The sequence below is a fragment of the Melospiza melodia genome, chromosome 8, assembly GCF_035770615.1.
Source record: "Melospiza melodia melodia isolate bMelMel2 chromosome 8, bMelMel2.pri, whole genome shotgun sequence".
Taxonomy (NCBI): Eukaryota; Metazoa; Chordata; class Aves; order Passeriformes; family Passerellidae; genus Melospiza; species Melospiza melodia.
Window position 1 is genome coordinate 23,730,061 of NC_086201.1, and position 19,166 is coordinate 23,749,226.

The 19,166-nt window shown below is 37.5% G+C and overlaps 1 protein-coding gene across 1 annotated transcript in view; it reads right to left on the bottom strand.

The window, feature by feature from the left end:
• The window catches only part of CERKL (ceramide kinase like), a 52,120-nt gene that overhangs the window by 24,029 nt on the left and 8,925 nt on the right, over window positions 1-19,166 (bottom strand). Inside the window, exon 2 of the mRNA XM_063162260.1 lies at window positions 6,804-7,046. Within this exon, the coding sequence (XP_063018330.1) occupies window positions 6,804-7,046 (243 nt within the window). The remainder of the gene's footprint in view (window positions 1-6,803; window positions 7,047-19,166) is intronic.

Here is a 19,166-nt window from a genome sequence, read left to right on the forward strand (position 1 = left end):
TCAGCAGGGACTTCCTGCAGCTCGTTCCACTTACTCTACCTCAACAATTGAACAGAAATAGTTATTAAAGAAATTATAGCTAAACACTATTTCAACATTAAAGAGGAAAGTATTCATTAAGATCAAAACATAATTATAGAAGTCACAAAGATAATTTTTCCTTTTATTTCAATGCATCAAAGAATCGTGAAAGGAAAACTAGCTCTTTATCCAGTTTGTGTCAGAAAATTTAGAAGAGTTTCTTAATAATTTCTGAAGAAAATTATTGTATCAGTTTTCTGCTATAACCTCAAAATCTTACACAAAAAAATGTATAATCATGTTTATGTGAAAATGTTGCAGAGAGTGCCAAGTCATTGCACAGCAAGTTAATCCTGGAGAATCCTGAATGCCTGCAGTAACAAGCACCTGTGTTCAGAAGCATCTCTTTCAAAAAGGAGGAAAAAGAAAATAGGGAACTTGGAGAGGGCTACAGATGTGCTGTAGGGAAGGGTTGCTGTTCATGAGGGCCCTGATCAGCTACAAGAAAGGCCTGAGAAAAACCTGACGATGTTCAACAGGACAAAGCCAAGCCCAGCACATGGGCCAGCCAAACCCTCTGAGCATGGGATGGGGCAGGGCCCAGCAGGGAGCATCTCAGGGAGCACTGGCAGCTCCAGCAGGGAGCACTGGCAGCTCCAGCATCTCAGGGAGCACTGGTAGCTCCAGCAGGGAGCACCTCAGAGAGCACTGGCAGCTCCAGCAGGGAGCACCTCAGGGAGCACTGGCAGCTCCAGCACCTCAGAGAGCACTGGCAGCTCTGGCAGGGAACACCTCAGGGAGCACTGGCAGCTCCAGCAAGGAGCACCTCAGAGAGCACTGGCAGCTCCAGCACCTCAGAGAGCACTGGCAGCTCCAGCACCTCAGAGAGCACTGGCAGCTCTGGCAGGGAGCACCTCAGAGAGCACTGGCAGCTCCAGCACCTCAGAGAGCACTGGCACCTCTGGCAGGGAACACCTCAGAGGGCACAGGCAGCTCCAGCAGGGAGCACCTCAGGGAGCACTGGCAGCTCCAGCACCTCAGGGAGCACTGGCAGCTCTGGCAGGGAACACCTCAGAGAGCACTGGCAGCTCCAGCACCTCAGACAGCACTGGCAGCTCCCAAGGGACCAGACCCAACATCACTGGACGGTGCCAGGGCAGCCAGGAAGGGCAAGGGCTCTCTGGGCTGCAGGAACAAGAGGGCAGCCAGAAGTCCAAAGGATGGCACTACAGCCTTGTTGTCAGCACCTCCCGAGCCTGAAGTTGAAGAGCTGCCCCCCTTGCAGGCTCCCAGCCCAGGAGAGATGAAGGCAGCAGGTCCAGCACGGAGCTGCCCCCACAGCAAGGGGCCGGAGCAGGCCGCGGGCAGGAGGCAGCGGCAGCCGGCCTGGCCAGCCCCAAGGACAAATCTACCAAAATCTTTCCTTGAGCATCTCCTGTGCAAGCCACAGGCCTCCAAGCCAAGGCTTCCTGCAGATGCTGGGACAAAGAGGCCATGGGCACAAGTGGCACAAGGAATATTCCACAGTGAAATAAAGAAAAACACCCTTCACAATGAGGGCAGCTAGCCATAGATGACACTGTCCATCCTTACAGATTTTCAAAACTTCTCTGGACATGGTTCTTAGCAACCTGATCTTTATTAGAAGTTCACCTGCCCTGAGCAGGAAGCCAGAACAGATCATCTCCAGATATCAATTCCAACCTAAAATCTTCTTGATTCTCTGGAAACAGAAAGAAGCGCTGCAGGTATGTACTGCAGTGGAATGTCTTTTTACAGGAATTACAACACAAACAAGGAAGTCTAAATAAAAGCTTCCAAAGACAATTAATACATATAAATAGTTATCAGAAATTCATTGTGTCTTAATTGAAATCCACTAACTGGTATTGTTGCAGTCCTGTAGAAGTTATAAAAATAACAAGACCAAAAAAACAATTTCTGTGACTATCATTTGCCTAAAGCATCAAGCAAATTATAAGTTTCTCATTTCAAAATTAAATTGGAAACTTCTAAGAATAAGGACCCCTGCTTCAAAAGAGAAAAGATTTAACCAAATTCATAAATGTGCTGTCATGTTTCTTATCTTATTTACAAGAAACTGTGATCAGCTGGTCCTCCTAACACTCAACTCCCCTACCAACATCCACAGCTAAAAACTGACTTCAGTCATGGATATCTGAGTATACCTTTAAAGTTATAAAAAACAAACAAAAACCACACCCCCAAACATACAAATAAAAGAGTGCAATGGACAAAGCAGAGGGAAAGAATAGAAAATTAAAGTTTGTAGAAGTAGAGAAGGCAGATGAAGTGTCAAAACTTCTGTTACCCAGACAGTGTGAGTTACAGTTCTGCAAAACAGACATCGGGAGAAAAGTGAAGGGAGAAAAGCAAATATCACTATCTCACTTCAATATTTTTGCATGTGACATGTAAAAATTTAACCCTAGGTGGCAATATAAAGTTTCAAAATAAATCCTACGGAGGCAAAAGAAAATAGACTTTTCAGTTGGGGAAAAAATCCTAGATTTTTGAGGAAATGGTTGAATTTAAGTTTTTAAGAAAAATTAATTCCTTAAAGCATTCTAAACTAGAAAATTTATTTATAATTATGCATATTGGGCTATTGCTGAAAAGCATATCAGACTTAATAGATAAATCCCAGCAAGACTTTCAAGAACCAAATGAATTCACAGGATCAAAGTATTAAAATATTCTCTTTATGACTATTTGAACATCAATTTACTTTTTTAGAAAGATAAAATATTTCATTGACAGATATATTTTTCACAAACATTTGAGCAGAGATGGTGCCCTACTGAAGTGATTTTATTTGTGCCAAATAATTGCCAACTGACATGAAAGGATGATCATGACAAAATTTATTACTTTATCATTCCTGGTGTGCACTGGACACGTTAGAACGCACCAAACCACTGAGTTTAATGAAAGCATATCCTGCAACAGCCAAAGACTAAACTTTCACACAACATAATTGTGAAGCTTCTTTAAAGTGTTTTTGAATAATAATCTTTTAATTGTCTTTAAACAACATCTGTATGAATGAATCAATGTCATTGACTACCGTGTGCAACTGATCCCAGTCTGCCAGCCTTTTGGGGCTCCCCTAACTGGTATTCTGTTATTGTTTTCCCTGGCTGCTCCATTTGAAACGAGCCAGCAGCCTAAAGCAGGAAGGCCAACTGTTCCCCTAGTACTAACAAATGTGCTAATATGCACTAGTTTAAACTTGATCTATCAAGTGAATCAGTGAACCATGAAGGGTGGTGGGTCAATCAGGGTGTTCTGAAAACAAAGGCTCCTGGGGCAGCAGAGACGCTGTGCTCAGACATACATCTGTGCTGCTTTCAGGCCCCAGCCTCAGCAAAATGGGTTTATGTTACAAAAGTTAAGAGCCTGGAATCATGTCATTACCACCTACATTTATAAATACTTTATACAACATTAGGAATATTATACATGAGAAAAACTAACAATATGAGACAGAGTCGTTGATGTAACTATGGAGACACTGCTGTTAATATTAACTAAGCTAAGTTAATGTTTAACATTAATGGTTTAATTAAAACTTCATGCATGAAGTTTCAGGCTTTCATATCAAATCCCCATGTGATAGATACTACAGAACAGCAGATAAAAATAAAATGCACTTTGTGCTTTTTTTGCTACTTTATCATTTATTCTTAACCACATTTACTGTCTTGTTAGTTTACAGAGTTTTAAATCAAGCTTTTTCAAATCAGCTGTTAGTAAGTCTTATCTTGTTAAAAACAATTGATGAGCATTGACAACTGTACATTTTCTCTCATTTTTGAGCCTGCCTCAACCCTTTCAGAACCACTATGTATTTGCACGTGCAGAGGATTTTAGAAGAAACGGTGAATTCTACTGACACAGTGTGCCCCCACATGCCATGCCTGTAAATCCTGTACAAAGATGTGATGTATAAATGGAAACCACTGAGAGTGCGGTGTGCAGCAGGGCTGACACAAGATAACAGCACCCTAGACCCTGTCTAAGCTGCCCTTTGGGGCCTTACAGGAGCCAGCCCAGAGCCAAGGCTCCAGAGGTGCATGAAGATGGCAGTGGTTATCTTACAGCAGTTTAACACACATGTGATGTACAGATCAGATTTCAGGAACACTCTATCAATGAGCAAGCTCTTCATGTCTAGCTGGCATGCACTGCAACAGCAGCAACAGCTGGCAGAAAATAAGAACTTCCTCAAATATGGGAAGATGGTGGTACATTTATTTTGTTACTCTGTCACGCACAGGAAGAACCATAATGGCAGTCACTGTGACTAAATTCTAAACACTTATATCTGTGTGTGCTCACTTACATGATATCAGGCTTCATAAAAAATTACAGCTCAGTTAAACTTTAAATTGAAGTACTCTGAACACAAAGTCAAAGCAACAGAGGGCACTCCCTGTGAAGATAATAAGAATGAACAGGGAAAAACCATTTATGACATGACATGTGCCATGACAAACACAGATCACACTGTAAAAAGGAAACTGTACATGAAACTGCCAAAAAAAATTAAATCTTCATTAGAAACCTTCAGATAAACTTTGTCTCATGCTTGTATCACCAACAAACTTGCCATTGTTGTTCCCTAATTAATGTATATGCCTAAAAACCTAAAAAATTGTCAAAGAGTAAGGTAAACAAGTAGAAATTGAATTTATCTGCAGAGGAAACATACCTGTCAGTAATATGTGCTCCCATTTGTCAGAATGTCTAAATATTATTGACCAAATCTATATATATGTATATGTTCTACTTTGATAAATCACCTCCTTTTAATTTGATATAGCCCAGAATCAATAAAAAAATCCTTCATGTAAATAATGCAGCTGTTAATGAAAAATTACTTTGTGATCAGACAGACTGAGGGAGGAAGGAGGGCAGGGAAGTAATATTTACTACTTCAGAAGGATAAAACCAGAAGCAGCCAATTTGAATTCATGAACAACAATGATTCTAGCACTATTACAAAAAAAAAAAAAAAAAATTAAAAGGCTGCAGCAAAAACTATGAAAACCCACTATAGCTTCCCACAGAAATATCAGCCACTGAGAAATTAACAGAACTCAGCTGCTTTTAGTTCAGACTTAGGTGAATATACACATCAGCAACTGGTATGATGAGAATTTCATTTGGTTATTATTATCTGAGTCCTTTTTATACCTGAAGTAGAAAGCAAGGAGAAAAAATGTACTGATCAGAGATCCAAAAAACATCTATACAAGGTCTGAGCTTCTAGAGAAAGACTGAAGCAAGAACTTGAAACAGCATTGCACAGAACACATTTTTGGGTTCAGGTGGCTTCCAGTTACAAAGCTCTAAAGCACAGACTGCACCTCGAGGTCAAGGCAACCTGAGCTAGAGATACTGCAGCTTTTTTTCTGTGAACATATGGTATCACTGCTCCTGATAGATGGAGAGTAATCTAGGAACAAAACAGACATTTGCTCCTTATGCAAATGTCCTTGCCTTTATGGGTAGCTGGAGATCTACAGGAATCCTGGCACTTGTGCAGATTGAGATATTTCATCATAAAGCCTTTTAAAAGGGGAAAAGGGAAGGCACTTCTTAATGCACATCTTCATTGGGAAAACCCAAACCATACTGTAAACAAACAATGCAAGAATGTACAATTAATAACTTGTGTTGTTTCTTTAATATGTGCTTGTGAAACTTCAGTAGAAGCACACCATAAATTCTTATTCAAAGTATTGTCACAAGCACTACAGATGTACAAGATTTGAATTCCGTAATCTGGCTCAGTCTTAACAATTCAGCTGGAGTTCTAATAGTGTGTCACAAGATAGACTGCTTTTCTTCTCTAATAAACTCATTTTCTATAATCTGTAAATAGAGGCACCTTCTGGAGCTAAATCAGAGTTTGGCATTGGGGAAGGGATGTAGTTTTGGTTATTTAAATCAAAAGTGTGCTACATTATGTGCCTTTCAAATATAAACTACAGTGAAAGGTTTGGATTTCTTATGAGGCTCCTTTCCCTATATGGTGAATATTTTTCTCATAATTTTGATAGAGCTTCCATAAAATAAAATAAAAAACCCCAACCAACCAACCTTAGAATTGGTTAAACAAAGCATCCTGAAATTGGCATTAGCCTAGGCAAACACAGAAAGATATTTTTACAGTAAAGGATTGCATCCCATCACTATTGTCAATAAATTTTGTATCAAATCTAGCAACAAGAGTCATACAGAATCTTAAGAGCACTGCCACCTGTGAATTAATGAAGATGAGGAAATTCTCTCCCATTATGTTGCTAAAGAATATGGAAGCCTCAAGTGGGATTTCCTAAACCATCACCAGGAAGTTCCTGAAGAGTTCCCAGGAGTGCAACTACTCTAGTACTATCAGGTGTGATGTAATTTCAAGTGAAAATATCAGCTAAATATGTTCTTTCTCTCAGAAGCAGATTTCTGAACGGAACACTCTTCAATCAAAATAAAGAAAACCACTTCTTTTCAGTAGCTTCCAAGACTCTTCCAAAAATAACATCAATTTGTTTCATTTTTACAGATACATTAGTCAATTATTGTCACCTTCCTAGATTTTACACTTGACTATGTAAAACTTCAGTAGTAAACATTTGCCAGAAGTAAGATTCATGTCTGTGTTTTAATTTCCACAGGCAAGATGTTTCTGAGCTCCAGTCAGCCTCATGTATTGCCAATAGAAATAAATATGACAGCAACCTCTATTTAATGCTTACCATTTAAAATTTCCTTCAGATGTCTAAACCATGACTGACAATGATCTTCGCTTAGGTTATTTAAATGGATAGCACAGTCTGTAAGCTTGTTCTCCTCTTTATGCAAGCATTTAAAAATTGTGATACCCAACAAAGTACCACCTTTTTGCTGCCCTGCAAAACGACGACGCTTCAGTTTTACTGAAAATACATCCTTCATTTCAATAATCTCCTCTTGAGCCTTTAAAGCCACACTGGAATCACCTGTAAGGAGAAAAAAATTAAAAGAAAAGCATTACCACAGTGACTGGGAGTAACAACTAAAAGTATTGTTAGGACTTCATCTCTACGTTCACTTCTTGCATCTGTTCATGCTTGCATTGAAACTTATGGCATATCATTTCCCTCAATCATTGGTCTTTTGTTTTACCAACTTTGTTATGTATCCAGCTGTACAAACAAAGCAATTTCAAAGAGGTTATTTACTCAGCTTTCTGGTGTTCAAAAAAATTAATAAAATTTCACACTCTAAGAAACACCTTTTTTAATTTGGATTCAAAAAGCAAATTCTTTATTCTATTCACCTAAATCACAGCAATCATAGCAGTCATACTTGTAGTGTCATAGTGTGCTATGACCCAAGCTGAGTATATTTTTGCATTTGATACAACCATTACCTTTTGTGTTTACAGCAGAAACATGTCAGAAAACAGTCAAGGAAAAACAGACAAATAAGCCAAAACTGTGTTACTCATCTTTGCTTTCATTTTTGATTTATGAATTCAGTTTAGAAGACAAAACAGTTTCCAAAAAGTTCTTGTCAGAGTTTGAGATCCTCATCCCAGGGGAGACTTGTGTTAGCCAAGGGAAGGTTTTGTTATCTTGGGGCTGTTATTTGCATGGATGCTGTGGCTGCAGATGCTACCACCTCATTTCCAAGTGCCTTTTGGAGATGTATCAACTGAGGCACTGTGGTACAGGCTTCTCCTTTTTCTGCTCTCTTGAGCTGCATTCAGATTCCTCAAAACCAAAGTCAAATACACAAAGCGAAGGAAAAATATCACCCTTCCTGTAGGTATCAGATTCTTTGGACACAGAAAGAAAAATTTCCCTGCTTTCTTCTTAATTACAGCAGATCTCATACAGCACATCAATAAAGGTCCTTTTGCAGCCCAAGGCAAGAAATGCTAGAAAGCAGAAAACTTCCCCAAATCTAAAAACAACTCTGGTTTCTCAAGAGAAAAAACTACAGCAGATTCTGTTTGATGAATAGTTGATACATGCTGTACTGGAGTGTTGGGAAAACTATTTTAATTGTCACCCAGGGAAAGATGGACAGCACCCCCAACTTCATTACCCCACTTGAAGCTGAGGGTTTCAGAAAGTCATATACTTTTCCTGGGCAGGAAAAAGATGACTTTGTCAATTCTTGTAACAGTCTGACACTGTCATTGCTCAACATCATTTCTTAAAGGAGGCTAGGAGTGATCATTTCTCTGTCCAGGAATCCTGGATGACTTCTCCTCAGCCATGCTAACACTGCTAAAGCTCAAGTCAATATGACTTCTCCTCATAATTCTCAACCAATTCATTTTCTCCTGCTCTGAACCAAGCATGACCTTGTTATACTTCCCACATATTTTTCACCAACTTGTTATACTTTATCATCCTAATATTTCCATAAATCAGCTACTAAGGTGCAAAACTGGACTGAAATCCACTCTTAGCAGGAATACTGTGACAAATAATTGAGAGTACTGTGCATTGAGACAGAGTGCATATTTTCAGAAGTATACAGCAAATAAACTGGAGAAAACTCACCTAAAGACTTTTTTTAAAAACCCCAACATAAATCCTGAAGTACTGCAACAACTGTTGTAAAAATATTTTCAGCCAATGTATCCTTTAAAAATGAGGGAACTGAGGGGGAAGAAATACTGTATGATTCCAATTGAACTATGATGTTACACAAACTCAAAGTGGACATTGTACAAACAAACTTGGTACTAACATTACCAAACCCAAGATCTTAATTTCTGTCAAAATTTGTACTGCTCTTCTGAAACATTTAAGAGCAAATAGTCTTTGCAGGCCTGAAATGAAAAACTGACTGGTGATGTCCCAAATTACCTAGAACTACATAGTTTAATATCTACATTAAAGACTTATTTAACTTTTAAAATAGAATTTTTGAGGGGTCTGCTTAGGTTTTTTCACAAAGTCTCACTGTCAGACATACAGTACACTGAAAATGCCAGCACACTACCTCAATGTTTCAGGAGAAAGGAAATATGCCCACAACCATTCTGTAGCAATAACTGAGCTGCAACACTCATTCATTAGAATACAAATATTCTAAGTGGGTTTGCTTTTTAAATTCTTTAAAATAAATCATATTTTGGATTTAACTCTTAGTTTTGCTGAGGAGATCATGAACTCTATTATACCAATGTTATGGATGTGCACCACATATAAGTTACAAACATTGGTCTATTTATCCCACGCAAGTCAAGGAAAATGAAGGCCTGACAAAATACTTTTTATTCTCCACTTGCTTTCATAAAATGACGTTTAGTCTTAAGTCAGGTAAGGTCTGCATTTTCTTTTCACGGCTACTTTAGCCAGTTACTTACTTGAATTTATCAAACATTCTTACTAGCTAGAACTAGATTTTCAAAACCATCATCTGACTTTGCTGATTTTACAGGAATACATTTCCAGATGAATCTTGGAAAATGATATAAACTCTAGGAATGCTGAATTGTAAAAAACCATCATCCTTGAGTTTTAATTTCTAGAGGAAACATTGAATTAGCTAGTAGGATTAGGATAGCCCATTTTTTTCCTAAAGTTGTAAAGAAATCTGCATAAAATCCCAGGCATATTCTATAATTTTCATTTTCTCTGCTTACTGAAAATAAGACCATCTCAAATGTAGTAAAATTTTATAAAACAACTCATCAAGATAAAGAAAATTTAGGTCATAAACTGTGTTTATAAAATATTTCTAGAATGAGGTGACAACCAAGCTTACTTGTGCAATAAAGTATATATTGTAGTAAACACTTTTTAAACTTTGAAAACCGTATTGGCTTGTTACTATCATATTGGTTATTGCAAGCAGTTTCAGGACATTAACTGTCCTCTCACATTACTCAGAAAGATATTGGGTACCATCTGTTCTTGCAAGAGATTTAAGTGTACATCTATTAGATATCATGCTATTTATTTAATTCAGTACCCACTTCCCATTGTTGTATCTTCTGAAAAAAAAAAGTCAATTTAATTACAAGGAATAAAGATAATCTCTTCTACCAGGCTGCCCTGTCATCAGGAAAGCAGAGAGGCAACCTGCATAAAGTAGGTTACAGGCGTTAGGGAAGAGCAAAACTAACAGCACTTAACATTTAACAAAGATCTAACAAAACCAGAATATATGGCACTTTAAAAAAAGTTACTATAAGCCAAGGGCTTGTCTGAATCAATCTCAGCACATCTGTCTGATGTGGAGCGTAAACAGGATTAGAGTTGGATTTATCTGCTTGACGCTAATTGTACTCACAGTTTCTGCACATGTCCACTTTTTTTTTTTTTTCCCAAATACAGCATGAAAAAAAGAAAAATCTGCCTGGATAGATGAATTTCTAGGAAGTTTTATGCTGCTATTTATCATCTCACTAATTTCAAGCAATGAGACTATCCTATCTTTTTCCTATTTATGGTGATCAAATCTCTAATTTAACAAAAAATTATGTCTGAATCAACCAGACTGAGCTAAATCAAAAGATGAGGAACTAATACACTCAAATAGAGTTTAATTGTAAATATTAAACCAAATTTTACTTAGTTAAGAGTGTTAACTACCTCATGTCTACAGCAAAATTGATGAAAATATACACAAAGAAAAAATGCAGTACAACTGAAAAATAGAACAATTTTAAAGAAAATGTGCTATTTAAATATAAACACCAACACTTCAACAAGGAACCACTTTTTGGACTGTTACCTTACCACAGAAGCCCAGCATCCAGATATGGTACTTAAGGACTTAATTTCCGTAACAAATATCTGGAGTATATGGAAAATACCAGAAAACACACATAAAATGTGGCAATAATACAAGAACTGGACAAAAAGCAAAGAGTGTCACAAATGCTTCCTATGACCTTTGGCAAGATACCTAGCTCTCCTGACTATAATGAATAAATAAAGCTTTTACACATTTTAGGCTCTCTGCCCCACTGTGTTCTCAAAGTTTACTTCCTTAATAGTTGATTTAGCTGAGTGCAGTGTAACTTAACAGAAATAATTAGAAATTTTTAAAAATCCTCAAGACCATACTAAAGAAAATACAGTGATCATTACATATTAAAGAAGTGGTTTATTATAAAACATTTATTATAAAATTGATCACAGACCATCCTATACTGTATGAATACTACTTTTAAAATAAGCATTCAGGACATACAATAAGCATAACTATATTAATATAAACCCAAATATAAATAGAATTTTAAATTAATTTTTGACAGTTTGTCAATAAATCTATGTTTAGGAATATTTAATATAATGTCTAATGCCTATAAACCAGCCCATCAGTTACTAAGCCCATTTTTCCCTCACTGTAAATCAGCAAAGCACAGAAAGCAGCATGCAGCTGATTCATAAAACCTCTACAGTTTTCAGCTACTTATTGATCAAGAAGGGCTGGCAGTGAGAAAAGCAGATATGATCATTCTTGCCAGAAAAGCCAAGAAAAAGTGTAAAGCTTTTCTGGCTATTTAGCACTTATTTAACTACCCTAAACATGAGACAGAAAATCTATTTCAAAACACATGAATTTTGAATGATTTCTTATTGCAAAAAGGTAAGTCATGCAACACTTCTGGCAAAATTTGATGCTATGCCTCTTACTGTCTTCTGTAAGCAGAGAGATCAAAATTCCAGTTTCTGCTTGCCAAAAGTATCCAATAGTAAGCTGAAGAGAAGGTGGTACAGCCAGGGCCAGGCTGGGGAGGGGCTGGTTTTTGTTTGAAGATTAGTTTTACATTACTCTAGTCCTTTTTAAAGGAGTTACAGGAGAAGTTTAACACAAGCAAGGGCCTAATCTAGAAATACATTTCTCAGACTGTGCAATGACCTGCTTGGGAGCAGCAAGGAGCTCAGAAAGTATTACAAGGGACTGAAGAGATGCATCTCAGTTTGTGCAGAGCTGGAGAGAAAAAGCAGGGTGCAACTACTCACTTCACCTTTTAATGGCAGCTATTCACTTGCAGCAGCAGCTGTATTCCTTCAGGGCAGAAAACTGAGCTTAAAAACATCTGACAGGGATACAACCCACTTTCATTCTCCTTCTCTAGAGAATCTTAGGGAGAAGGGATGTATTTTGCCAAGCAAATGCAATAGCTTCCTGCTAATCCCTCTCTCAATAGACACCCACCCTCCACTCCCCTGCCATGACTGCGCAGCCCAGCCCTTTTCCTGAAGTCTGGCTCTGGACAGAGCCCAGCTGAGTCAAAGCAACCCCTAAAGTAACAGAGATTGCCCACTTTTCCCTGGCTTAGTCTGCTGACACATTGTTTAGTACAATCAGTTCAACACAAGTCCTATAAAACTAGAGATGCTACAAAGCGCTAAGAAAATTCACAGCAGGGAAGAAGGAAGAACTGGGACTGTCTGCTTTCATCAGCAGGAAGTCAACATGGCCTGAGCCAATCTGCTGTGCATTTTCACTTCCAATTGCCAACTCCCCAAAGATCACACAGATCAACAAGAGTCAGTGAGAACTGGAAAATATGCACAATGGCTTCTCTTAATGCTTCAGAGCTCTAGTGACATCTCATACATTAAAAAAAATAAATTACAAGTCTCAGAATAAAATTCCACTTTGCAAAACAATGACACATTCAGTTATGTTTCATTGGACAAGGAGTTATTCACTATTCTAGCTTAAAGTCATCTTATTTTAAACTACTAAGCAATTACAGATAGCTAAAAAGAATATTTTTATGAAGAATAATGGACATATTTAAAAAATAAAATTCCAGAACAAATTTGTACTTGATGTTTCAATTTTTCAACACAATACTAGCCAAAAACCCAAGTACTTTTCCAGTGCAAATCTCAGTCATGGGATAAAGGTTCACATTACATAATAGAATAATTCCCTTGTTCCTAAACAATTTTGCTATACTAAAAGCATGGGTAAATGTAACCTCCTACCTTTCATCTTCCTCTCTTGTCTCTCACCACTTTTCAAACGGGTCTTTCCCCAAGACACCACAACCAGCTGATTCCAGCCCCTGTTCTCCACGATATCTGTTAAAGACTATTCCTCAAGCTTCTGAACACCCCCACCAAACCACAGGGCTGTTGCACACACAGCCCCTGTGCACAGCATCCTTCCAACTGAAAGAAGGGCAGCCTTAGGGAATGTTTGGTGTAGCCCTTGAAGTCTTGAGCTGGATCAGACTCAAGCTGGATCAAGACTTAAAATTTGGTTACTACTTAGTTCTGGCTGAACCAAAAGAAAAGAGGATCCCATACTGTAAGAGCATAGTTTAGTACAGCTCAGAGGCTGGCTTTGCTGGAGCTGAGGCCTTGTGGAGAAAGGCCAGGCTTGGGGACTTCCCTGGGAGCATGACCAGATCTCAGAGTGACACTTGTCACTCATCAGAGTGAAACATCCTCCTGAGTCTGCTTGGTGCCCAGCAGGCCATGGAAAAGGCCTTTCCTCTTGTAATGAGGCTCATCAGACATCTATCCATCAAGCTTTCATTAGTGCCTCGACTCAGCTCTCACATAGAGCAGTGAATTACCTTGCTTATTAACTACAGGCTAATGGCAGAATTTCATTAGAAAAATATACTGACACTGGCAGTTTGAAAAGAAGTCAGATAGCTTATTGAATAAATACCTCTGAAAAAAAAAAAAAAAAAAAAAAAAAAAAAAAAAAAAGTGTGATTGAAGCTTTAGCAGAAGGCCTAACACTGTCCCAGAGAAAAAGCTTCACCTTAAGGAAGAGTTTCCCCCTCATTCTACACGTACGTTTGAGGGAGATGATCAATTTAAAAATAGCATAAAGATCTATCAGGAATAATGCTAGAACAACAAGGTAAGCTGAAAGGAAGCAAGGCAGACAAGGACTGATTCCCCTCCTGAAGCATTTGAGAGGATGCATGAAGCAAAAGCTTTGCTTTTAATAATTACACTTCCTTATTAATACCAGAGCAAGAAAGAGGTCACTGGAAATGTACTATAGAAAGCTCTACATTTTATATTAAGAACATGGCCCACATACTGCCTAATTTCATAATATGATTTGACAAGTAGCTGCAAACCGTTTGTTTAGTGGCTTAAACTTTGAGATTTTTCATTTAGTAAGTAAGAGGACTTATGGTAGAAACTTCAGAGCAACATTTTAAAAAGTGTCACCGATTTCCATCATTTCCCAAAACCTCTGCAAACATATGTATCATATAAAATGACGAGTCTTACACAGACCAACCCTACATCCATCATAAAATGGAATTTATTTTGAGAGAGATTTCTCAAATAAAGAGAAGACTGGTATCTAGTAGCCTGCATGATTTAATAGAGTGGGCTAGCAGAGCTGAAATATACTAAAGAATTCCCAAAGAGGAAACATGAGCCTAATTTTACATTTCCTCAAAAGCATCTCACACATACACAGTGTTTGGTACCCACTAATTTATGTTACAATCACAGCAATTACTTCTGTCATTTCAGAAAATAAGGGAAAGCGGAGAAACAAATGACTTCTTATGGCCACACAACATTACTGAGTTTGATTAATACAAGTTAACAATTACTTTTACTTGGAGCCTTACTTGCACCAGATCTGCCTCAGCCTCAAATACAGATTTATAAACTATCCATATTGCTGAATATCAGTGGTCAGGGAATTCATTATATCTCAAATATCTGAATTTTAGTCTCTTCTGGAAAAGGCTTTCAAGAAACATTTTCTTCAGGAAAAAAGAACCAGCGGCCTCTTCTAAACACAATTTCCTTCTGTAAACTGTGGATAATTCAAGTACCCTAGCAAGTCATGCTTTTAGTTATCAAAGCACAGCTATCAGCTGCTAGATGACCTCATCCACAAATTTCTACATGTTTGGCTTTATCCTCATTGATGTCTGGTCTGTTTCTTTTTTTCCAGAGATTTATGAAGGAAACTCTGTGATCCTTTGTATCAGTGTATCTGCATCTCCTGCCCTAGCCCAAGGGCAAGAGATGGCAATAGCACCACCAGAATCCTCTGACAAGCATAAAACCCTTCCCTCAGCCCAATGCTCAGTTGCCACTTAGGAACAGGAAGAATCAGGCTACACCACTTTGCCTGCAGGGGTGAGTGAATCCTATTTTGTTCATGTACACCACACTTGTAACAAACTTAAAAGAAAAGGGCCAAAAAAACCCCCCAGAATTGTATTGGACGATCTCTGTAATATAGATTTTTCCCCCTTTCTCCTTATGAAGACTGTTCATGTTTCTCTAACTTTATAAAATATTTTGTCTTAACAAAAACATAATTTATACTACATGATAGATGTACAATACAAAAATTACTTAGAATGCAACACCAAATTTAAAGTATTCTTAGTCAATTGTGCAGTAAAGAAATTAGCACTTCATATAAAGAGAAGGCCTAAAAATGCAACACTCCAGAAGCTTTCCAGTATTACAATTATTTTTATTATCTGGAATTGACTCCATTTGCAATGATGCATAATTCTGTGACTGAGGAAATTACAATCTCAGACTGTCATAAATTTTAATTTTTTTTTTGTAGCTTAACACTACGACATGGCTCTCACAAAAGATTTGATACCAATATGATGTGACACAACTGAACCAAACCTTAATTTCACTCACAGTGAGAAATCACAGGATTAAGTAACACTGTGCAGTCTTTTAGAAAAGTTTATTGCTTCCAGATGGATGCAAGTTTCCTTTCAGCACTGATTTTATCTTCTGTACACAGGGTGCCAATGTTACTATAAATATAGTCAAAAGCAGTTATAAAGATAAATTATTAAAATATTGACATAAACAAGCTCATACAATAGCTCCTCTCTGCACAAAGTAAGGACAGCTACATTAGAGTGCTGTCTGTCTCACAAATGTTCAATACAACAACACGCACTCCCTTTTCAGAAATTACAACCCATACATGAACAAGCACAAATTTCCAAGGTATCCACAGAATGATTCTGAATTCCAACTGCGTGCTCTTTGCCCCATGTTGTGTAGTGCCATGTGTTTCCCTGCGTGGTGCCACCAGGACACCCACCTGTGCCCGTGGATCTGCACTGAGCTCAGGGCAGGCTCACTGCATCGAGCAGCAGCACTGCTGCACACACACTGCAACACACCCGTGTCAAAGGAAAACTGGAGATAAGAAATATCTCTGAGCTAATTTAAATTTTGGTACATTGCATCACACACATATAAAGTCTATCAACAGGCCTACACAATGTTTAGCAGAAAAAATAATACTAGGGAATATCTGATTAGTCTATAAAAATTGTATATATTGCTATTTTAAAAATTAAAATACACTCAAAATGATCAGGTGAAGCCCTTAGAGTTGTTTTAATATTTTATGTTATACCATTTAGAAATTATAATTCTAAATTATAATTTCTATTACTATACCTAAAACAATATTTTAAATTACTCATTACCATTAATAAATGGTAATGAGTCATTTAAAATATTGATTGAGATTTTCACGAGATTCTCAAAAATCTGGAGATCTCAATTTTGAAATGTGACATAACCAGTCCATAAAGTAGAATAAGTTAATGCATGCCAGAGAACATGCAGAATTCATAAAATGCTTTATGAATAAAAGGTCAACATTGAGTATCATGAAATTCAAAATTAGGTATAGAGATAACTTGCACTTTGATATCAATCTAAATTAGTGTACTAAATATATATACAGAAACTTACCTATTTTCTGACTGCTTTAAAACAGAGCTACTTGCCAAAAAAGCAGCCAAAAAAACCCACCCCAAAATGCTCCACAATGTCTGCTTTCCATCCTGGCATGCACCAAAAACTTCCAACAAACCTCTCCAATGTACTTTAAGCAAGTCCTTTGGCATCTACCACCAACTCCTCCTATCTCCAGTATGGTAACTGCACACGCACTTCACATTTACATATCCTGGTACGAAGTACTAAAATCAAACAGAAAGATTACTTGGCATATGACAACAAATACGATTGACATATAACAACAAACAAACAAACAAACAAACAAGCCATTTCTGATCAGTCTTCACTGTTGAATAAACATGTCAGCTGACAAAGATGCGCTTCAAATCTCCCATAATACACACAAATTTTTACTCCCTCAAACTTTTAAATGCTAGCATTACACCAATATGCACAGGGATTACCACTACGAGGCTGAAGTAAGTATCTTACTTGCAGATCCTACAAATTTTACTCACAGCATCACAATCCTGCATATGGTTGCAGAGTCAGGGGGCAATTCCCATTCAGAGCACCCACACAGCAACAGAGAGATGCATCTTCAAACTCTTCAGCATGCACTTGCACAGTGTGTTATTGTTATATTCCATGCAAGTTTTCCTCTATCTCAATATTAAACCTATTTTTCTCGTTTAAAAGTAAATTTAACAAATATTAGTTCTTGCACATATCCAGCCACACATTACACATCATACAATAATCTTTGACTTAACCATAAAGGGAACTGTGCAATAAATTATCACCACCTGTGTTCAAGAAATGATCTGTATTGATATCTTGGCACATATCTTTAAGTGGCTGACAAAACTAATGGAAATGGATGTTTTGTATTAAGGGTTTTCTTCTGTGAACATAAGAAATCTTCTCAAACACATTTACGGATAAATATAATTTTTTCCATAAATAATTTTTAAAATAAATATATTTTTTCCATAAATATATTTATGGAAAAATACCATCAAAGCATATTGAAGTTACACTTTTTCCCTATTCTGAAGTTGATCAAACTAAAACATTTGTAATTGTTTCAGACTCTTATCCTATACAAGTCTAACTATGTCTTTGGAATTTACCTTCCTATCTCCACAACAAAAAATAAATATATAAAAAACCTCAATACTATAAATAATTAGAAGCAGTCATATGAACAATATTTTCAAGGGAATTATGGCTAAGAAATTCAGGTTTCCTAAACATTCTGCTACTGCACTGTAATACTTAACCAACATTTAATAAAAGGAAATGGTATTTTGTTAGGCAAAGAACATACTTCTTTAAACTGTATTGTTCCACCAATAAAAAGAAGCACCTTGCAAATGGAAGACTAGGCAAACTGAAGTTAAGATTTTATCATTAAATTGGCACTGCAGACACTGGTGGAATTGCAGACTACTGATGTGTGTGCTTTTACTCAAAATATCATTTAAATATAATTTAACTGGTTTCTGGTATGTAAGAGCAGCAATACCAGGACAGAGCAAACGTCCATCTGTGCCAGTATCTTATATCAAACCATAGCCATAAGCAGATGCTAAGAGAAGAGAAGGAATAAAGGAAGCATTTATTCTGTTTCCCACTAGTACTTTTCCATTCCCCACCTGTTTTCATTTGGGACACCCTGAGCTGACTGTGGTTTCTAAACATTTAAGAGCAGTAAAATGAGGCCTTCCATATCCATCTGAATCCACAAAATCTTTTAGCATTAACAATCCTTTGGCAGTAAGTTTTACAGTTCTCTTAGCTATCCATTTGGTCTTCAGCCTGGTTCTGCTCAGCCTAATTAGAAGCACCATATTTACTCATGTCCAGAGCCCATCTCCAGTACTTTCCTTTCAGACCAAGAAGTGCCAGCCTAGTCTGCCACTCTCATCCAGAAGCCATTATGCACCTTTACCCATCGTCATCCCCTGAACCTTCTCCAGTCCCACATTGCCTTTGCAGACACCAGAACTGCACACAGTATCCAAGATGTGGTTAAATAACTGCTGGTTTATAGAGCATACAAACATCTGCTTTAGCCTCTACTTACGTTCTAATTATCCTCACCATAATAATCCTAACAACTGTTTAAGTGACAGATGACATTTTGCACATGATAAAATATAATCGCACACATTAGGAATGGTATAGCTACAGCTCCTGATCTTTATTCCAAGCTGATGGCATTCAAGCAAGAGATCAATACACTAATAATTACACTATGTGTAATTCTTCCCACTCTTGGACTCACTGTCCTGTTGCCTGGTCAAATCTGTAAAACTGCCATGGCTTTGAAGTTGGGCTGTAGGAAAGAACTTACTTTATTGCTCTGCTCCCACATAAAATTAATATTGCTAAATGCTGATGAAAAAAACA